Source organism: Hyaena hyaena, unplaced genomic scaffold, assembly GCF_003009895.1.
Source record: "Hyaena hyaena isolate Hyena2069 unplaced genomic scaffold, ASM300989v1 scaffold_405, whole genome shotgun sequence".
Lineage (NCBI taxonomy): Eukaryota > Metazoa > Chordata > Mammalia > Carnivora > Hyaenidae > Hyaena > Hyaena hyaena.
In genome coordinates this window covers 1,185,174-1,207,689 of record NW_024081039.1, presented here as the reverse complement: position 1 = coordinate 1,207,689, position 22,516 = coordinate 1,185,174, and the positions used below count along the sequence as shown (strand labels likewise).

The window sequence follows — 22,516 nt, the reverse complement described above, 5'->3', positions numbered from 1 at the left end:
CATTTTAGAATTCTCAGTGTGGCTTTGTTTCTTAGTTTCAATTGGAATAGCATGGGGAGGGAAACGAGTTATTAAACTACCATCTACACTGTCAACTGTATGGGGCGTGTGTGTTTGTGTCTGTACGCACGTGAGGGGGTGCATGAGCAAAAATAAACTTGGATCACTGTCATCACCCCTAAACAAAGCAGCATGTTTAAAAGGCTTTCAGTATTTTGTCAAACCCAAGAGAATCAGTGCCTTTTGGGATCAACTCTATATGACTCCCTACATGCTCTGTGGACACACCCGTCCCACACACTGCTGCGGGGACTCTCCTTGACTCCGTGAATGCTCTGTGTACATACCTGTCCCACACACTGCTGCGGGGACTCTACATGACTCCCAGCATGCTCTGTGGACACACCCGTCCCACACACTGCTGTACACACCTGTCCCACACACTGCTGCAGGGACTCTCCGTGACTCCCTGCATGCTCTGTGGACACACCTGTCCCACACACTGCTGCGGGGACTCTCCTTGACTCCCTGAATGCTCTGTGGACACACCTGTCCCACACACTGCTGTACACACCTGTCCCACACACTGCTGCGGGGACTCTACATGATTCCCTGAATGCTCTGTGGACATACCTGTCCCACACACTGCTGCGGGGACTCTCCGTGACTCCCTGAATGCTCTGTGTGCATACCTGTCCCACACACTGCTGCGGGGACTCTCCGTGACTCCCTGCATGCTCTGTGGACACACCTGTCCCACACACTGCTGCGGGATTTTGCTGCCTCCAGCAAATGTTGCCTTTGATAAGAAAAACCTAACCTGGGGGTATTATCAGGACAATAGAAATTGCAAAACATGCACTCTTTCCCCAGCATTGCACATGGCTTGGGTTTGTGTGGTGGTATGTTCTAAGCCTGTGTACCTCTGGCTTTTTTTTGTGGAACCATCCTCCCATTTATCATGCAGGACCACACAAGCCCACTCTTATTTCTGTGGCACCTTTGCAGATACGAGCATCAGCTTCCATCCGAGTACTAAAAAGAATTGCTTACTGTGGAAACTCAAAACAAAGATAATTAAAAAGGAGGGTTGGGATTTAGACATGTTTCCTTAATTGCTAAAGTCTGATGGTTTTTAAGGGTCCTGGATAAGTGGACCAGAATATGTCTGTAAATGGTCCTGTTGTCTGAGTAAATGCTTCATTTTAAAATTGGATACAGGTCTGTGCCATATTTCAGTACTTCATTGTTAAAGATTTATGAAATTGAAAATAATCTTCGGCTTTGTAAACCTAGAGCTCTATAACCTGCTTCTGATGCAGACAGCACCTTGCTGTGGCCCTCAGTGTGGGTAGCAAGCAGCCTCCCATTTCCTCAGCATCTGGAAACAATGGGAGCACTTTTAGATGACCCCAGGGACTAGGGACACTTGTGTTTAAAAGGGGGCTCAGACCTGCACTGGAGATAGTCTTACAGAGTGAACACCTGTGCCTGGAAGCCAGTCGTGCCCCTGTGATAACACTAGTAGGGCAGTGACAAGTCCAGGAACACGCACCTGTGACACAGCAGCTTGGCCATGAGTCACTGTGTATTGTTCATTCGCATGTTGTTTAGGTTCCTGAGATGTCGCCCAGCCTCCTGTATCCAAATTGTGGAGCAGGCACTATATATGAATGTACACATATATTGATAGAATTAACTTGATTTAATTTTGAGGTAGTTTGAAAATAAGCAAAATTCTGCTGTCCCCAAGTCAGAACTGGAAATTACTCCTTTTGACAGGGCCAGGGGACCAAACAATGGAGAAAAGCCTATTTGTTTCCTGTTATTTGCCCTAATTTTATTTGTTACTGCAATGCCAGAAAAACTTAACCTGATCTTTAGGCTTGCCCTCTTTGTTTGAGGTTATATACCAGACTTCATGCTTGCTCGCGGCTGTTGGACCTCATAGAAAGAATTCTCTGGAAAGACCAGACCAACTGAAACTTGGCAGAATGGCTCTGTGGGAGCCGTGGACTTTGCAGTGGTGCATGTACTTTGTAGAGGTGGTGCAGACCTTCTCCTCATGCTTCATTTTTAAGAAGTTTACTTTCCATGGACTATTGGCTTGTTACATCCATCCTCAGTAAAACTACTCATTTTACTGGACATTTGCTTTTTCAAAGAGTTGTGTGAGCTTGGCGTCAAACGTGGACCTGACTTAAACCTTAAAATTGTGTTTTTAATATTCCTGGTAATCAGTTTGCGAACAGTGAATCAGAAAAGCATATTGAAGTCCCTGTATTTGTGGGCCTCCTGCCTTAGTTTTGGATGTGATCTAGCATCATGGGTTTATGAGTATGTACTTGGAGCTGCATTTGTCTACTGGAATGTTTGACTTTGGGGCTGTTTGTCATCTCTAATATGTGCATTTGGAACCATAATTGAGAAGGATGCTTTTATCCTCTGCTTCATAATAGCCATTTTGTGATCATTAAAAAAATAAATTATTGCCAGCAGGAAAAGAAAGAAATTTAGGTTTTTATGTTTTAATATAGTTGAATTTAAAATCTGCCTTCTTTTGCTTCTCAGTAAACTTAAGCTTTTTAATTTGTAGACTTGAGATTGAAGGAGGGGAGACTTTTCTTGAAATCCTGGAAAATTATTCCTCCCTTCTTGTTGTCAGCCAGAGAACCTTTAAGACACCATGGATCTGTATCGAAGTATCTCCACTGGCAGTCTTGAGGGTTGGGGGTAGGGGGAAACAGACCCTAAAAACTGATTTTATTCCTAAAGAAACAACTAGTGTGGGGATTGCTAAACATGTGTAGTGTGCCAGCTTGAAACTTGGACCTTTGTCAGCTAAGCATAATCCTGCTAGTCTGTCCTTGTGATATTTACATCTGAGGAAGGAGGAATTTAGGGTATATGTCTATCCAGCTACTTACATACGTCACTTGAAAAATGGTGAAAAGCAAATGTTTCTTAACATTGAGTATTACTGGGGTGTCTGGATGGTTCAGTTGGTTGAGTGTCTGACTCTTCATTTCGGCTCAAGTTGTGACCATTGGGTCATGGGATTGAGCCCCACGTCAGGTTCTGCGCTGAGTGTGGAGCCTGCTTGGGAATCTCTCTCTCCCCCTCTGCCTCTCTACCTATCCCACTCACACGTACTTGCATTCTCTCTTTGTAAAATAAAAAATTTAAGAAGTCAAACAGTACTGTTGCTGTGTGGTGGTGTTTTCCTTTAGGACAGTCATAAAGTAGTATGTCTGTTTCATACACTAATAAATTTGAGTTTTTTCAAGTGACAAATTTGAAAACAACTTTGAAATGAAATTTTTAAACAAAATACTCAATGAGGATATTAGAGACCTCATTAAGGGTTCTCATCGCCCCCACCTCAGTTCCCTGTGCTCTGACCATCCCATGACCCACCCATCCCCGTGTCATACTTCTGTCCTCTCCTAGATGGCTGTCACAGGTTTGTATTGATGGGGTGTGTGCCATTTTGCTTGTCATGTCTTTCATTTCTGAAGCAGTTTTCCATGTTTCTACCATCTTCATAATTGGCATTTCAGTTTCCGCATAATATTCTCTTTTGATGTGTCTTTAGTCGTCTGACCATTTCTCTTTTCACTATTTAGTTTCTGATGCTTGTAAACATTCTCGTATATTGTTTGCTCCTTCTCTCTTCCTTTCACTTACTGCCTTTGGTCTGACTTCTCAAGGAGGCTGGCCAGCCCACTGGTGCCTTCCTTGGCTGCCTGGTGAGGGTCAGTGTGAACTCAAAGTAGCTTTGAGTTTATGCAGAAGGCTCAGAAGATCTTTACAAGAAAGGAACGCCCAGTCAAGTGTAACTCGTTTTGTTCTGTTTTCTATTCTAGATCAATGTCCGAGTTACCACCATGGATGCGGAGCTGGAGTTCGCCATCCAGCCAAATACAACAGGAAAACAGCTTTTTGATCAGGTTGGTCTTTGAGCTCAGGAGGCAGAATCCCTGTTTAGAACATTATTTTTTGCAAATCTGAATAATCTTGCTGAGCGTTGGTTTGCGGCTTTTACTTTGTGGAGGAGAATGTTCCCCCTTCTTCCAGGGGGTTCACACTGTTGTAGACACCCTGCACGAGTAGCCTCTGTTCACAGCCCTGCGAGAGGAAACTGGGGGATGCTCCGAAGTCTTTATCAGCACCTCCCGTGAGCTGGGCAGAGAGCACATCCACATCCCTGCGCATTTCTTCCCGAGACCTGAAGGCGAACGCAGAATGTTGATCGTAGTGAGCCACCAGGAGGGCTGTGATCATTCTTTAGTGGCACAGTTCCAACTTGTAGAACACAATCTATTTCTCCAGGCTTCGTGAAGTCTGCTCTGGGGCCAGGGATCCAGGGGGCAACAGGAGCCCTTGAGCTATAAGAGGCCCTGCTGAGGGGAGAAGTGCTGTTCTGCACCCAGCACTAAACCCAGAGATGGGAGTGGGTGCTGATCAGGAGATGAGGGGGGTAGAGTGCTAGCAAATTTTGAAGGTAGAGGGGACTCCCTCCCCTGTTTGGTCGTATCTCCTTCTTGTCTCCAGAAGTGAGCACCCAGTAGGTTAGTCCCCACCATAGGTTGGGCCAGCCCTCGTGTGCCTCGTGAGGGTGGGCGGGGGACACGTTTCTCCCTGTGCTGCTCTGGGGAGCTCAGTCCCTGGCTCTGCCTTACCCAGTAAAGGCAAGGGCGTTGACTGTTAGAGGTGGGCTGGACTGCTGGCAAAAATCTAAAGGTTTCTTCTGAGAGATAGTCCTGAAGTAAATGAAATGAGCCAGCTGAGCACTGTGTGGGTTGGATCAGTGGTTAGAACATGGGTCATACCACAGTTCTTGTCTGTGAGTGAGTGGTGGGCTGTCCTCAAGTGACTGTTTTAAAGCAGAGAAGCAAACTCTGGGCTAGTTACAAAACTCTGACGCCTTAGCCATTTAGCTGCCCAGCCTTCAGCCGCTCTGTTCGTTCGTGTGTTGCTTCTCAAAAATTGTGTGAAGAGTCCGCAGTTCTGCTGCAAGACGCCACTGCCGTGTCTCTTACAACATCCTTGTTTGCTCCGCAGGGCCCTTTGGAAGGGGAGGGAGTGTGGAGAGCAGGGGAGGCCTGTCCTGCTCCTTAAAATACCCACCCACTTGGGTGGTTTGTTTCATGGCCGGGCACGGACGGGGCTCAGGATTATCTCCGCTTCCTGGTCCAGGGTGTCATGGTGACAGGACTGCATGTTCCTAAATGTTGAATAATTGTACTAGTTTGGTGTTTGTGTTTTTGGTGTTTTTTTTTTTTCTTGTGTTGGTTTGAAAACAGGTATTTTTCTAATAATTAGATTATCTACTCAACAGTAGCACGGAGCTGTGGATTAATAGGTATACAAAAAATGGACCCTGAACTCAGTATATGGGGTTATTTAAAAAATGCAAAAACTGTATTTAACAAATCAAGTCAACATGCCAGTCTGGAAAAGCTCAGTATCTAAATTGTTCCAGAGCTCATTAGCCCCATCACCCATGTTCAGGCGCCATGTTACTGTTCGCACCCCTGAAAGTCAAGTCCCCAGATCTGTGTGCTAAATAAAAAACAAGGCCATATCCCACTTGAACCTCTGTTCCCAGATCGTGTTTCCTGCCTGAATCTGAGCCAGCCTCCAGCACAGGTAGTGAGATTCTACCACCACACAGTTACCAGAAAGGGAGGTAGTGGGAGACAGAAAGGTCCTGAACTCCGCCTTCAGCAGTGGGACGTCGATCACAAAGAACTCTGATCACAGAGTTCACATCTAATTTGTTTCGGTTTGGTGTATCCCTAATGAAAAATGCCCTCTAATCTGAGAGCGCTGAGGTTGGAGCTGACCTGGAAAACGGCTAACTCTGTAAGTGAGGACATGGAGGCCCAGAGTAAAGAGAATGGCCTGAGGTCCTACAGCTCGCTGGGCCCCGGGCAGATTTTGGCTGTGCAGTGTCATAACCTCGCTTACACTTATCTTTTTGAAGATCCATTTGTGTATCCTTCCATTTCCTTCCAAGGCAGCACATGACACTGAGAAGGTCCTGCCTTCCCGCGAGCAGATCTTCGGGGTGCCCTGAGTGCTTCCTGGGGCTCCTTTCTGAACCCCAACCAGGCTGCACATGCCTTTGGAGTCTGTGTGCTTTTCTCTGTGTTCCACCTGATTCTAGGTTTTGGGCCAAACCACCAGGCACTAGAATATGGTCCTCAAGTAGAATGGGTTGACAGAGACTGGAGAGGAAAGCTTGTCCGAAGCTGTGTCTCCCACCGCAGGAGCAGCAGGAGTCTCCTCTGCGGTGCCCGGCCCGACCCCAGCGCTCCGTGCCCGCATTCTCGTCCAGGGGTCTGACCTGGCGGAGGGCCTCCCGGGCCAGCACTGCACAGCAGCACGAGCTCCCACAGTTCTGGAGGTGACGAGTGTGACTCTGCGTGCCCTTTGTTTCCATCATCGAAACCGGTGTTCCAGCTGTCACTTGACATGGAGTCAGATAGACTCATCGCTGCATTTTTCTTTCCAAACTGCCATTTAAAACACTGCTGAGGCAGAGATAAAGGAATAGTCCCCACACCTGTTCAGATTCTGCTTCTGTGTTGTGTGTCTGCTTTAGGGTAAACCAAGGATATTGGAGGGGAAGGGTGAAGTGTCTTTTTCCAGGAATATTGGATTTCCCTCGTAAGGAGGACTTAATGGGTTGGGTTTGGGAATGGACTGAAGGAAATCAGGTTAATTCAAGTGTGCCGTTTTGGGGAAGCCATACGAATAGAGGCAAGGCTCTAAAATACACACTTCAGACGGTTATCCTGGAGGGAGAAGATTCCTGCCACAGAGACGTGTGGCGGATTGAGGCACCCAGGGTCAGGCTTTCACGGCACAAGGGTTCTGTCTGTGGTGTGGTTCCAGAGCCTGTGATCTTCTTTGCAAAGGGCGCTGGCTGTGTCATCGCGAGGGAGAAGAGGAAGGAGTCTGAGCTGTGACTGTGGAAATCCGCCGGGGTCTGACCCGGTGGGGAGGGCAGTCAAGCAGACAGGAAATCCTTTCACGCTGCTTAGCACCCAGGCTAAGGCTACAGCTTGGTGCATGGAGTGGAAAGACCAGATGCTTATGTATGTGGACCTTTCTTGTGCAACTTTGAGACTACCCAAAGAGGAAGGCGAGGCAGATTTTATATCCAGATGCTGAGATGGAGATTTGTAGAGAGTGTGAAATAACAGGATTGGGAATGGAAAACCCGGTCTTCGGACCAGCGTTCCCTGCACTCAGCTACCCTGAGGGTCCTAGGCAGGGTTCCCAGGAGACTTGGGAGTCGGCACCAAACTGTCCATGTTCCAGGTTCCTCCACATCATGCAGTGATGGGGCTCCCCTGCCCCCTGGGGGGAGTGGAGGGAGCCATTGAAGAGGTCCCTCCTTGGGGTGTGATGATCAGGCTTCTGGAGCGCCGGCAAATACCTGGCCCCCAGCAGATGAGAAAACACGCTCCCAAGCAGGAGTCTATGTGAAATTCAGCAAGTGCCCCAGATACCTGGTTTGCCATTTTTCATGTATTTAGTTCCTCATTCCCTTTAAATATGATATTTGAAGAATGGTAACCTTTCACTCTAAAGGCTGAGCATTGTATGTCATGGGATTTAAACTGCAGCAAAGCCCTGGGACTCCATTGTGATGATGTGTAAGGCATCCCAGAAAGTTGCTTTTCTGTTTTTAAGACACAAGAATAACCTGTGTGGGATCTGTCTGCAGTGGACCACAGGAGACTTCTTGTAGTGCTGTGGAGAATTTTACAATGTGAAATCCCTTGCAGTGACCTAGGGTTGAGTTCTACCTTCCTGTATCAGAATTCCAGATTGCTGGAGGTTGAAGGAATGCTAGTCATCGCTTGGTGTGTGAAGCATAACTCCCCTGCCCTCCGCCCCCCTTCCCTGGAAGCTTGTGCCCATCTTTCTGCTGCCTTTCTGGGGGCTGCTGCTGCTCTGTTCCTAGTTAAGCTGGGGCCTGGGCCAGTGAGGAGCAGAGACAGGCAGCCAGAGGGGCTCCAAGTATTCCTTTGCTTCAAGTTAGTGACTTTCGACCATGAGAGCACACCTGCCAGGGGACTTGACCCTGGGCCGCTCTCCCCACTGTTGCCTGGGTGGGGCCTGGCTGTGTGCTCGCTCCCGCCTGCATGGTTGTCTTCACTTGGGGAAGCGTGGTGGGGTAATGGGTGGGGGGCGAGAGTTTTCAAGGTCTTAAGATTTTCTGAGATTGAAAGTTAACCCTGAATCTGCTCAAATGTATGTTAAAAACAAACCGTTCATGGCTTTGGGGGAACAGCCTCTGTTGGTAACAGGTTCCTGGGACGCTGCAGGAGAGGCATGCGCAGTGCCACCCGGCAGCCGGCCCCTGGCTCTCCCGGCCCTGCAGACAGCTGCCCACGGCCGTGTCAGCCCCGCCCCTCTGTCTCCCTCACACAGGTGGTCAAGACCATCGGCCTTCGGGAAGTGTGGTACTTTGGCCTCCAGTATGTGGATAATAAAGGATTTCCTACCTGGTTGAAACTTGATAAAAAGGTAAGTCAGAGTTAACTATTCACAGGTTATTTGGGCGTCGGTCTGCTCTGTTAACTTTGAAACTGGAACACCTTTCTCTGTCTTTTGTTTTTTGTTTTTTTCATTTGTGTAAAAGTTTCTACAGAAAAAAAGGTTACAGGTTTCCAGTAAATGGGGATATTGGTTGGAAATTAGATCCTGGGATTTCTCCTTACTGCTCACTCACTGGAGCATAATGATAGTTAATTGCTTAGCTTTTAGTTGACCTTAGTTTTTTTTTTCCCCCCAATAAGATTGTTAATCTTCTAAACCATGAATCATTCACTGTTTTGTAAGAACCTGTTATTGCTTTGTTTGAACCTGTGATAGATTATCTTCCAACTTGAAAGACTGGATAATTCCATTAACAACTGTAAAGAAAAGCAGTAAGCTTAAATGTGTTTTCTCCACACAAGTTGAAAATGTCCCTTTTCTCAAACCTGTGCCTTCCCACATATAACTGTAGTAAGTCTGAGGGCGATTAGAGCTGGGAATGGGCAGGGGGCACACAAGTTATTAAACGTATGTTCCACGGCTCCACCGGCCACGTGGACAGATCAGGTTCACAGGTCCCTAGGCAGGCCCTTTCTAAATTCGAGTTCTCTGAAATTGGTAACATTGTTCCCAGAAGTTGGGGCTGGTACTAATGGCTTGTTGAGTCTGTAACTGGCTGCTGCTACACATCCAGCTCAGTGTGGGAAGGGGATAGGACTTTAACTGGCCCTTTTTTGTCTCATGTGCTAAAAAGGTGACTTTCTGAAACTGGCTTGCCTGATCCTTTTGAGCCAGTGGTTAAGACCTGTGTTTAGGGAGGCGGGTCTCGTCCTCTACCCTTGCAGAGGGCGTTTCGCTTCTGTCATCTAGGTGTCTGCACAGGAGGTCAGAAAGGAGAATCCTCTCCAGTTCAAGTTCCGGGCCAAGTTTTACCCCGAAGATGTGTCTGAGGAGCTCATCCAGGACATCACGCAGAAGCTTTTCTTCCTCCAAGTGAAGGAGGGAATTCTCAGCGATGAGATTTACTGCCCTCCTGAGACTGCAGTGCTCCTGGGCTCCTACGCTGTGCAAGCCAAGTTTGGGGACTATAACAAAGATACACACAAGTCCGGGTATCTCAGCTCTGAGCGGCTGATCCCCCAAAGGTGAGCAGAGGGTGGCCAGGCCTGGATGAGAGCGGCAGTTATATCCTTGAATGGCGTAAGTGGTGTGTTTTAGCAGAAGCAGGCGGCAAGCCAAGGGTAAATGCTACTTGAGCCTGGGGCTCTAGCACTTGCTAATCCGTGTGCTTGGGCCGGTGGTAGGCACTGACTCACCGTGGCCTCCCCTCGGGCCTGATCCACCCATACGGGGTCTGTGATCAAGAAACGTAGCAGAAAGGGGACCATTCTTAGCTCTCCCTAGCATATAATGATTTGGCCCTATTACATATGTTTTTATTCACTGATGGTCGCATAAATTATCTCTTTTAGAAGAAGAGGCCCCTTAAAATATAAAATACCTTTTTAAAATTTTCCAGCAAGACTGGGTATGTCTCATTCCAGGTTCTAAGTCTTTTAGGTGGTTAATGGTCAGAAATGCTGCACATCAGGAAGTAGACACTGTGTGGTCTTATTTGAAAGAAAACCAGGTTTGCAGGTGAGCGGTGGCCAGCTGCTTGCCTTTCACGGCCCTCTGTGGTGACAGTCCCGTGCCCTCTTCTTTGCAACCCAGAGTCATGGACCAGCACAAGCTCACCAGGGACCAGTGGGAGGACCGGATCCAGGTGTGGCATGCGGAGCACCGCGGGATGCTCAAGTGAGTGCTGGGCAGCCCTTCCCTCCTGCTCCGCTCCTTTGTGTAGAGTCCAGGGAGGGTCCTCAGGGTGGTGCTCCAAGAGCCACGGGCTGCCGCCTGGGTGCTGCAGAGCAGTGAGAGGTAACGGTTGCACGGGAGGTTTTCCTTCAATAAAGCCGAGTGTTCCTGACCCGGGTAAGAAGCAGTTTAGTGTAAGCTTAAGGCCCTGAAGCCTTCTCCCTGTTTGTGTTAGAGGAGAGACGGTCTTGTGTCTACAACACTGCTGTAGTCAAGGGGGCAGGACCATTACTTTCCCCTTCCCTCTGTTGTAGAGGTGCTGGCTTGTTCATGGTCTATAAGGTGATTCCTTTCAAAAGAGTGTAGGTGGGGAGAAAATGATCCCAAGTGAGAAACATTTGCTATTCAAGAAACACAAAGGAGGCGGGAAGGAGGGACACGATGTGACACGTGGCTGTTAGATGTAAGAAATGTCCAGATTCTGTTGTCCTGGAATCCTTATCTCGGGCATCAGTGGTAATTGTCTGCACGCCCCCCCCTCCCCCTCCCCAGTCTTAGAAGCTCACTTTCAATTTGGGCCTCATAGCTGTTATGACATTCAAGTGTCCTCTGTCCAAAGCATCTTTTGTTGGAGGGAAGGAACTCAGCCTAAGTGGCGAGTGCTGGTGAAGTGGACAGTGGGAGTCCCTGTGGCAGCGTGTGGGCACGAGAAAGGGAAAGGTTGGGCCTGCCAGTAAAGTTTAAAAGGAAGATCTTTGTGTCCAGAGGAACCGGCATGAGTCTGTTCAGTGCTTGCAGAGAACGTCTGAAGCCCATCAGTGGTCCACGGCCACGACAGCTCGGGGTGCAGATGTGGATGGCCAGCAGAGGGGTAGCCGCTCAGCCGCAGCTGTGAGCCCACCCTGTGCTGTCTGCCTGAGGTCCAAGACCCTGGCAGCAGATTTACGGTTGCGGATGCAGTGCGCACTGATGACCATGCTTGTTTGTGTCCCCGCCAGAGACAGCGCCATGCTGGAGTACCTGAAGATTGCCCAGGACCTGGAAATGTATGGTATCAACTACTTTGAGATAAAAAATAAGAAGGGAACAGACCTTTGGCTTGGAGTTGATGCCCTTGGACTAAATATTTACGAGAAAGATGATAAGTGAGTTGAACTTTGTAATTATCTTCAGTGGGTGGGGTACTGGGGCTGGAAACAGTGGAGAATATGGCATCTACTCATGAGGTTTATTTTGACATATTTACCTATTGGCTTATTGGTCCAGCGTGTGACTCTTTAAGGGCTTCTCAGCTGCGATGTGGCCACGTTGTGTCAGAGGTCGGCTCTAGGTGTGTGCAGTTCCTCTTCCTGACCGTAGCCTGCTCACTAGAACTAGTGTGCGGACCCACGGCCTGCACGCTGGAGTTGCAGCGTGTGCCGCCCCCTGCCCTTCCGCCCAGGCCCGGCCACCAGCTGCCCAGGGGCAGCAGCACACCCACAGACACCACCCGGGCGGGCAGTCCTCGCTGTGCTGCTGGCTTAAGGTTTGTGCTGATGCAGCCGTGGTAGTTAGAGCGCTGTCAGAGGCCTTCGGGCTCTGTAAACAGTGGCTTATGTGCAGACGGTTGAGCTAATAAGTCCTCTGAGCCTGTGAGAGGTATCTGATTGCCACACGTTAGTTGTGTGCACTGAGTAAGGTCTGCAAGAGCCAGTGTGGAGCGAGCTGGGCCCTGCTGCTTCCTCTGCCCTCCCCGTGGTACAGACACTGCGTGTGTGTCTGCTTTCTGCCCGGGCACTAGATGTTCAGAAAGATCTAAGTCCGTGGGGACTAGTTCTCCATGGTGGCCAGATCACATTTCCTCCCATCGCTCCTCTTCTCGGTGTCCAGGCTCCCAGGTGCTCCTCCCCCCCCCCCCCCCCCGCCCCGAACCCTCTCTCTGGCCTCCGTGAGGGGCAGGCCGCTGCTTGTAACCTATGATGTCCCATGAAGAATCTGTCTTCTTGCTAGAACCCAGGGTACAGACACCTTTCACTTGGGTTGGACAGGGGCCTGGGTAGGACCTTCCTAGACCCCTCCCTACCCCCACCCACCCCAAGTGCCAGGATGGGAGACGGAGAATCACTCTTCCTGGAAGTTACAGTTCCAGTCAGGGAGGACTCTGGTTACAGTGTAGGACCTGATTCGCTTATCAGAGAATGGCAGGAACTCCTCGAAGAATCTAGAAGTGAGTTACTCAGGACTCTGGTTTGCCGCTTCCCGAGTGTGCTGGCAGTGCTGTTGGGGAGGGAGGACTGTTAGCAGTGTGGGGGCTCCGGGACCCCACGCTTGGCCCTTCTGGAGGCCCCTCAGTCGGAGGGTGGTGGCTGGTAGCAGGTGGTGCACCGTGAGAGCGCGGTGCCCTCGTGGGAGTGTACGTGGGAAACTGCCTGTGTCTCTAAACTTGTTTCTTGAAAGAGCAGATTTTGTAACCTAGCCTTGGCCAGGGCTGTCCAGACAGGTTTTTCCAGCTGCAGGAAACAGCCATAGACAGGAACTTGCCCATGTCAGCTGGTAACTACCTCCAGCCCACGTTAAATGTTAATTTTTCCCAAGTAAAAAACTTAGAGTTGCACGGCTCATTCAGGCCCTTCCTGCTCTCCTTCTCCCTCCCCCCACCGCTCCCACCCCCAGGTTTGTCAGTGAAACTGGCAGTCCTCTCATAGGGTGTTCTCCCCAAAGAAGACCAGGGTATAGGGCAACCCCACTTCCTGCCTTGGAAGGCACCCCTTTCAGTTAGGAAGAAACACTTACCAGACATTCAGTCACCAGCGGATCCGGGAGGTTCTCCTTGCCAGCAGGCGTGGACAGCTTGCCCACCAGCGCGAGCGGGACCCTGCCTCGAGCCTTGAGCCGGGGCTGTGCTGGGGTTGGGTTACTCCGCTCAGCGGCCGGGCCAGCAGTGAGAGCCGATGTTCAAGTGAGAAATTGGATCTATGGCGTATGTAAGTTGGGCGATAAGACACTTAGTGCACCTGCAAATGAACAAGTATACCTTTATTATCCCTTTTTAGTATTAAATATATCCTGGTTGGGAAATGTCCCTTTTCAGTGTATACATAACCACTGGGACAGAAAGCATATTAGTCTTTTTCATTCTGTAAACTGTAGATGAAGAGGGAGAGTAGATGGGGAGGAACTGGGTGGAGGCCATCACCAGCTTGGGAACAGAGGAAGTTCACGTTAGCGTGTTATGTGATCCTACCTGGCATCGTCAGACCCGAAACAGAACTGTGAGAGGAGCGCACCCGTGCCCCTGCCTTCTTCAGTCCTGCGAGAGCGCCTCTGTGCTCCCGGGCTCACCCCCACCCCTCCTTGAAGCCTTCCTGGTCCTCCCAGGGCCAGGGGTCTGCACCGTGGACTCAGGCTCTCGCACGTAACTCTCTGGGCCCTTGAAGGAAGCTGATGGCTGCAGACAAGCTGGGGCCCAAACAAGGACCAGTGTCTTCTCCCCTTAAATTTCTCACTCCAGGAGGGAAATCCCACACTCTGATTTATACTTGTTTTATTAGCTTTATTAAGTATATAGTAAACCATGATAGTGGTTATTATTGTTAGGTTCTATAGCATACCGGTTATATATAGCATGTGTATACTGTAGTGTATAGTGTATGCGGTCCAGTATTGTCAACTGTAATATAGTGTGTATATAGTGTTTTATGTATTATGTAGATCTTTAAATATAGTACAATAAGCCAGTCACTTTAAAGAAATTATTTCAGTTTCTAAAATTATGCTCATAAGCACAATGTTAATGTTGCCTCTACCCTCCCCCCCTTTTTTGTGTGTGTTACAAGTTTGTGCCTGGCGCTAAAGGGTTACCTATATAAGAGGAGAACAAAAGGCAGTTTTGATTCGTGGGAGTTTTCTTTTACCAGATATGCAGTTGTCAGGTCTTTCCCTCCTTGATGGTCTTTGGAACGCTAACTTGAACATGGAACAGAAGTTCTGGCAAAACCTTGTAGCCTCTTACAGAGACTTTCAGGGACTCCAGCGAGTCCACCGAGAGTAAGACGGTAGAAGTCGCCCTCAGTCCGGCAGAAGAGGTTTTGGCCTCTGCATGTCTGCATGTGCGTGAGGGCCGAGGGAGAAGCTGTGGGACTTGGTTAGGAGTGGCTGGTCAGAGGTGGGCACTGGGGACGTGTGGGCATAGTTCCTTGATGCGCCTGCGCCGAGAAGAGTTGGCGGTACACCTGGATGGGCCCCTGCCGATTCAGGCCAAGATGTTTGCTTCTGGTGCACGGGTGTCTGCAGAGCCCACAGTGACCTCTCCAGCCCATTCCTCACCCCAGACCTTTTCTAAACGATTTTAATGAAAAATTTCAAATGAACTACAACATGGAGAGGATTTTATTGTGCATGTCCCCGTGCCTGTGAAGATTCTATCTTTAGTGCTTCTCTACTCAGCCTCACGTCCCTGCACCCTCAGGCCCCCTTTGTTTCAGACACATTTCAGAGTAAGTTGCAGGCATCTGTATACTTTCCCAAAATGCATGTTGTTTTCTAGAGCTCAAGGTCTTGCTTGTCTTTTGATGTAGTGTTTTAAGTACAGGGAAATGCATATTTCCTAAGTGTGCATTTGCTGAGGTTTTTTTTTTTTTTAAAGTTTGTGAGTAAGCAAGCGAGCACAAGTGGAGGAGCAGAGAGAGAGAGAGAGAGAGAGAGAGAGAGAGAGAGAGAGAGAGAGAATTCCAAGCAGGCTCCATACCATCAGTGCAGAGCCCAATATGGGGCCCGAAGTCACAAAATGATGAGATTGGACACTTAACTGAGCCACCAGGTGCCCTCATTTGCTGAGTTTGAACAGACATGTGTCTGAAAAATCCAGACTCTTGTTAAGGTACAGAAGAACAGTATTCTTACCCCCACCTGCATAGTTTGAATTTACATTTTTTAGCCATTTTTTTTTCATTTTGACATCATTTCAGACTTTAAAAATATTCCAAAAGTATAAAGAATTCCCATATGCCCCCAGCCAGCTGCTCCCTGTATTAACATCTCCCATAACCACGGTTCAGGTCAGTGTCAACAAAATACTATTAACGATACACAGACCCTATTTCCATTTTACCCAGTTGTCACTAACGTCCTTTTTCTGCCCCAGGATGCTGCCCAGACTCACACCTGCACTTAGTCGCCGCCACCTCTGTCTGTCACAGCCTCGACACTTTGGAAGGGTACTGGCCATTAACTCTTTAGAAAGTCCCTCAACTTGAATCTATGTCATGTTTTCTCATAGTTAGGTTTGAGTTTTGTGCTTTTGGCAAGAGTCTCACAGCAAGTCTGCCGTGCCTCCCGGGGCCTCTTCCGAGGCAGCACGTGATGCTGGAGTATCTTCCTGCTGCTGCTGTTGACTTTGGTGACTGGTCAGGGTGCTGTGTCTGCCAGGCTTCTCTGTGAAGCTACTGTCCTTCCCTTCGTGGTCGGTACGGTACGAATGTTTCACGGAGACACTGGAAACCATGTAAATACCCTGTTTCTTATCATACTTTCGTCTCCTGTCTTCTCTAGAATCCGTTTGGGTGTCTTACATGAAACAGTTATTACTGTGGTTTTTGAGAAAGGGATTCTTTTTCCAAAAGAAACATTTCTTTTTCCAAAAGAAATCCTATGTATGATTTGTGAACAGAGCCAGTTTTTCTTCATTTCTTCAGTTATTTGTATTAATATGGATTTGTGGATATTTTATTCTATGGGCTATAATCTATCACTATTATTATTTTGCTCTAATTGTTAAGATTTGCCTTTAGGATCCCTTTCAAGTTGGCTCCTGTATGTACCCTTTTGATATGACCCTGTTTAAAAAAATTTTTTTTACTGTTTATTCATCTTGAGAGAGAGAGAACTAGAGACAGAGAGAGAACGAGAACAAGTGGGGGAGGGAGGGAGAGAATCCCAAGCAGGCTCCACTCTGTCAGTACAGGGCCCAGTGCAGGTCCCACAAAACCTCAAGGTCATGACCTGAACTGAAACCAAGAGTTCCAAGAGTTGGTTGCTTAACCAGCTGAGCCTCCCAGGCACCCCAGGCCTCATTATTTTTTTGAGCACTTCTTTACCTTCTGGCACCTCAAGATGTTACAGGATCATCTTGTACTTTCCCTCCTACAGCCCTGGAATCAGCTTTCTCTAAAGAGCTCTGGTCCCTGTTATTGGAGAATCCCATTTTTTAAAAAAACAATGTATGGCCTCATCTTTGATCCTGTAGTTATGTTTCTGAATGGCTGTAAATTGTTGTATGAGGTTCCAGAGTCTTAAAAAGACAAACTTTACAGACACATCACAAAGCAGAGGGCTAGAGGCCATGGGACCGGATGCCCAGTCCTTTTAATTTTAAGAAAGGTGCCTGTTTAAGGTAAACCTCCAGGTTTTCTAGGATTAGAACTGTTAGGAGAACCCCATACAAAGCTAGGAGCCTGGGTGGCTCAGCCGGTTAAGTCGACTCTTGATTTCGGCTCAGGTCATAATCTCATGGTTTGAGGGTTTGAGCCCCTCATCAGGCTCCACACTGACAGCCCAGAGCCTGCTTGGGATTTTCTCTCTCTCTGCACCTCCCCCTCTCACACATGTACGCACATACTCTCTCAAAATTAAACTTAAAAAGAAGAGGTGGAATCTTTAAAAAAAAAAAAAAAAAAAAAAAAAAATTAGCTGAGCGCCTGAGAATAGATCCTTGCCTCCTTGGCTTTCTGAGAGTTGGAAATCTGGCCGCAGTGGTGACAGCACAGACGAGGAGTGAGCCAGCAGAGAGCCCTTGTGCTGTGGGCCGGGTGCTGCAGAGCAGCGGGTGCCCACCTGTCGTCGCTCTTACAGCCACACACGGACACGGGTTAAAGCCAGCCCTGGGACTAGGTGGTGCACCCTTCCTGTGCCCAGAGGCCTGCAGACAGTCACCTCTTCGCTCAGTAGCAGAGCGAACATCTTGCACGTCTGACTGTGTGAGGCAGATGGGTTGGCCGGATGGGTTTCAGAAGGCAGTGGTGACCCTGGAGGGCAGAGCTGTAAAAAGGCGAATGCCCAGAAAGGACCGACACCGTGGCCTGGCCAGTGCCCTGACCTCCTTCCTCCAGACGTGCAGAACCGCTGTTCCCAGAAGAACCATCTGTGGGGCTTGGATGTCCTCTGGCCGTCAGAAGCTACCCCACCATCTTGACCTGGCTTAGCTCATCTGAGCAAGACCTACATTGCCCATCAGTTTTTATTTAAACGTGTTGCTAGGCAATTGACTTCTCTCCATCTCTGCTTATTTACTAAATTGAAAATTTTTATGAACTGTGGGAAAGGTTGAGTTTTGATGGTAGGATCTTTGGATGGTGGTTTGAGGGTCTGTGGATCTAGAATGGTGACCATGGTAACATTGATAACGTGTTGGAAGCACAGGGTGAAAGAGATGAGGAACAGGTGGGGGTCATGAGTAGAGCCATGTGGTCTTGAAACCCTCTGGGGAAGTCTCCTGGGAATGCTGAAGAGCCAGTAGTCGGCTAGTAGTGACCAAGTAGGGCAGTGCTGGGGCTTTCCGGGGGCCGGGAGGTGGTCCTCGTGCTGCTGTACAAGATGGAGGAGGAGGACACAGGAGTGTGTCTGGCCAGCCGGGTGAGCACGCCAACACCCCTAAGACAGATGAGACCCAGAAGAACAGAGTTCATACCAAGCCCTCATCAGGGACCTCAAACAACTGTAAATACATGCACACGCAGCACTGCAGCACCTAAAACAGTAAGCAGGTCCTGACCCATGAGGGGAAACAGTAGGTAAGAGCAGGGACTTCATTACCCCACCTGCAGCCGTGGACAGATGATCCCCGCAGAGAATGAGCAAGGCAGTGTTGGCCTGGAACCATACCGGGTGCTTTTCCATTTCCATTAGCGAGCAGCCGCGCTGGGTATAGCACGCCTAGAAGACTTAAAAGACGTGATCTTTGCTATCAGAAAGCTTTCCTGCCTGGTATTCAAAGAGCTCTATAAAAGTGGAGGAATTGGGAAAACACGAAGAGAGTAGTTGATGTAGCACAAGAGACTGCAGGTCAAGAAGGGGCAGGGCTGTTGAAGGAGACTGAGCTGGCCTGAGGGCACAGGTTCATGGTGCAGAGGGGGAGCTCTTCCATCCAGGTGAGCCCGGAGACTGTGGTGCGGAGTGGGGAGCTCTTCGGGCCAGGGGCGCCATGAGACCAGCGTTGAGGGCCTGGGTGTGAATCAGGAGCTTGATTGTAAGTCGAGGCCCCTGGAATTCCATCCGTGGAAACTGTGGATTCATGTGTTGGCAGTTTAGAGGAGACTGAATTGACTGACTGCAAGGGAAATGAATCAGACCTAGTGACCAGAAGTGGGGTTCTGGGGATGAGGTCACAGGGTGAAGGGTGCACCGGGCTAGGAATCCTGCTGACCTGGAGCTCACCAGCTGGGGTGGCCCGGCACAGGTTTCCTCGGGCCTGGACCTGGCCTCCCCTAGCACAGGTAGGAACTCCAATAACGACGTGTATTGCATACTGTGCTTCCTGGGGTTTATACTTTTTAAAATTGAAGTAAAAAAATAATAGATTTGCAATCCAAATATACATCTAACTATCCCCTTCCCGCTTTTTTAACCTCAGGTTGACCCCAAAGATTGGCTTTCCGTGGAGTGAAATCAGGAACATCTCTTTCAATGACAAAAAGTTTGTCATTAAGCCCATCGACAAGAAGGCACCCGTAAGTTTCTGTGGATTCTAGGCAAGGGGTTATGGTTTTCTTCTAGCCAACTGTGTTCTCCGGGTCACAGTCTGATTTCTCTGTGACAAGGAGCTGGTGATATCCAGGATCGCTTGTGTGGTGCAGGGTACACAAATCACCAGCAGGTTACACTGGGGGTCAAGGACCCCTTGTATCATGTGACTGACCCCTGCAAGGAGAGGTGTACCGGAGCCCAGGTGTCTGTCAGAAGCTTAGCTGACGGTGTCCCCTAAGTTTTCAAATGGTCTTCGCTCGAAGAAAAGGGCAGTTCTGAGTCATTGACCAAATGATAAATATTTCACAAAACGTTGCATTTCTGGGCTTGTGAATGTTTTCCTGTGGAAAACTGACCTGCCTCCAGGTGGGGGGGAGAGGACGCTCGTCGGGCACCTCCCTGGAAGCAGCTGGGGCACAAGCTTCAAGGTCCGGAGTTGGCTTTCTGAGCTACCTTGGCAGTTTTCCACGTTAGGAGAAGTCACGGCTGCGTCCAGAGCACCACTGGTCCCCCGTCCCTCGCCTGCGTTCTCTTCCCGGAACCCCCACCCCCACCCCGCTTTCCTCTAAGCACCTCTGGCCCCTCCAGTGCTCTTGACGCAGGCGCCTTCCCGTCGTGGTGACGTGGGAAGCGGGTCCTTGCAGAGATGAGGCTGGCGGAGCAGTCTTCTGGGAGGTCTTAGCTAGAAAGGGACTTTGTTTCCTGCAGTCTGAAGAGTATGGAGTATAAACTGACAACTTCAGAGACAGGTGGTTAGGGAAAAGCATTCATTCAGTTTTATTGTTGATTCTGCTAATGTTTAAGCTTTTGGCTATTTGATGAGAAGACTTGAGACATACATACTGTAGTGTGATGGGATGAGTGAGAATTTTGTTTTCTAATCGGAAATCTGGTCCTTAAAACTGTCACTTGAAGGATCTTTCATCCTCCTGTGAACCTATTAGGATTTTTGCAGAATTGTAGGTTGTAAAGGACTTTGTGTCTTGGTTACAGCGTTGGGCTTAGAGAGGCCAGCACGGGCTGCAATCCTGGCCAGCGGCGTCCGGGAGCCTTCCTAGGCTGGGGCCCTGCTGGGTGACAGTGACCCACGTGGGACACTGTGCCGTGGTATTGTCCAACTGATCGCCCCTCCCCACGTAGCAGTTAGTCCAGTGTAAGTGAAAAGCAGGTCTTGATGCTGTTTGCGAAAGTATTTTTCTCCTTTATTGAAAATGTTTCCTGCTGTTTGTAAACTCTTGACTCCCTACTCCGTGGGAAGTTGCCCAGTTATTTATAATTAAAGCAGCATTTAATGCAGAGTCTCAAGCTCCATGGTCACAGGCCACATTAACATGCAGCATCACAGCCCTGGGGTCACAGTGTCCTCATGGTTCCATGGTGGCCCATGAGGTCGGGGCAGTCAGGAGAGCGAGAAGATCCTTAGGCCCCTGGGAAGGCTGCTCTCACAGGATGGTGCTCACTAGCAGAAGCAAGAATGCTGAACAGGACCACTTGAGGATTAGGGTGTGTGTGTGTCTTAATTTGGCGTAAGTTTCACTTTTGAAAAGCTGCAGAATATTTCCTAATCTTAAAATTCTAAGCAAAGGTAATTGTAATGCTTCTCGTTGAATTAGCTGAGCATACTTTTCCTATATGCTAGTTTCACGTGGAGCTGTTGAGTAAAGAGAGGCGCACTGGTTGGTGGCGTACTGCGAGCAGCCTCCTGTAGCATGGGGTGCACGGCTGGGGTTCCTGCCTCACGGTCCACCTTCTGGTGCAAGAGACAATGAAAACCAGTACTGCGCTCGCTTTCCGGCAGTGCATTCATCAGTGCAATTGTATCAGTGACAAACCAGGGTGAGGAGATGGGGGTGGGGGGACAGTGTGACCAGCTCCAGGTGGCTGGCACGGCCTCACCAAGGGGGCGGATGTCGTCAGTCCAGGGGCGGGGTCCCACATGAGGGGCTGGTTTGAGGGAACGCGTCCCTGTTCCCTCCACACCTCGCCAGGGGCACGCTGCTCCTTCCTGCCTCGGCAGCACCGCCCAGCCTCCGGCCTTGCACCCGGGGCCCTAGAAAATCACATTTGCCCAGAAAACAGAAGAGGAAACCCTAAAGGTCCGAGCTGGCTCACTGGTGAGGCTGCGGATTCCTTTTCCCAGGCTGACTGGAGGGTGCGCCTGATGCTCACAGATGAGCCATTGTCCCGTCGTGCTCCTGGGGACCCTCCTGCCGGCTTGGACACTGCCCGACGGGGCCTGGGACGCTGAGAGCCTGCCCCCTGCCAGTCCTCCTGCGAGGGGTGGAGACCGGCTCTGTCTCCTTCAGAAAAGGGCTCTCTGTTCCAGCAGCCTCAGAAGACCGAAGGCTCTCTGGCAGCCACCTGTTTAAGGGCTTATGAAAACCGCCATTTGCCTGGGCTCAGCTCTGCCCTCAGCCAAGGGGACCTCCTCGCTTGACAGCTTATGGCTGTGTTTCCATCTCCTTCTCTCTTGTACTCTTAGGGAGGTGGATTCGTTCCCTTGAACTCGCCTCGTGCCTCAAGTTTGGAGTTTTAGGATGTCCAATCTTTCCAGGGTTGAGCAAGCCGGCCCCAGATCTCACTGGTGTTGTGGTTTTGCATGGGGAGGCGTGGGCTGGGTACTTGGATTTAGAAATCCTTAAATGTTGGTTTAAGTTTTTGTTTTTAGCTTGAAGTCAGACACCAGCCTCCTTCAAAGGCAGTGCAGGAAATTTCCTCTGCTCCTAGGCTGTGTGCAGACCTTGACTCAGGGCGACCCGCCGCCATGATGTTGGCGCAGTTTCTGCCCCTTAATGTTTTGTGAGGCAGCGTTGGTGTAATTGGAGCTCCTTTGCGATGCTTAGGACCCATGGTCAACACCTTTGTGGGCAGCATGCCTGCACGGCCCTAACAGAAGACTGTTTTCTCTTGTGGAACAGAGATAGGTGTGCAGTGAAAGCACCTTCCAGCCCTGTAGACCCTCCCTGTGGAGCCCGATGACTTCATGCCACGTGCCTGAGGAGAGCCCCACTGGGAGCTCCGTGGGCTCTCAGGTCCAACATGACCATCCTTCCCACGTTTCTAGCACAGATGAGAAAACAAGCTACTAGGGCCTTCTGGGGCGTGTTGCTTGCTCAGTGCTGTGTCCCTTCTGGTTTCAGAAGCTGCTGTGTCTTTGTTTCAGCCACCTGTCCCCTGTCCCAGGGGTCAGAATCTGGATGCCAGGGGCCCCATGCTGAGAAGACAAAGGGAAAAAAACAAGCAGACTAGCATTTTATGGGGGTTTTTTTTGTATTAATTTATTTTTGAGAGATTGCAAGTGGGAGAAGGACACACACACACACACACACACACACACACACACACACACACACAATCTGAAGCAGGCTCCAGTCTCTGAGCTGTCAGCACAGAACCTGATGTGGGAGAAGGACACACACACACACACACACACACACACACACAC

At 49.5% G+C, this 22,516-nt stretch overlaps 1 protein-coding gene across 2 annotated transcripts in view; it reads left to right on the top strand.

Moving 5' to 3' along the window:
* Window positions 1–22,516, top strand: part of EZR (ezrin) — a 50,737-nt gene that overhangs the window by 21,300 nt on the left and 6,921 nt on the right. The window contains exons 3-8 of one of the 2 annotated variants that reach the window (XM_039252073.1): window positions 3,867–3,950; window positions 8,452–8,547; window positions 9,430–9,704; window positions 10,273–10,356; window positions 11,352–11,498; window positions 18,959–19,055. In XM_039252073.1, coding sequence (XP_039108004.1) covers window positions 3,867–3,950; window positions 8,452–8,547; window positions 9,430–9,704; window positions 10,273–10,356; window positions 11,352–11,498; window positions 18,959–19,055 — 783 coding nt within the window. Of the gene's footprint in view, window positions 1–3,866; window positions 3,951–8,451; window positions 8,548–9,429; window positions 9,705–10,272; window positions 10,357–11,351; window positions 11,499–18,958; window positions 19,056–22,516 lie in introns of those variants that run through there. The other variant, XM_039252074.1, reaches the window with a different exon arrangement.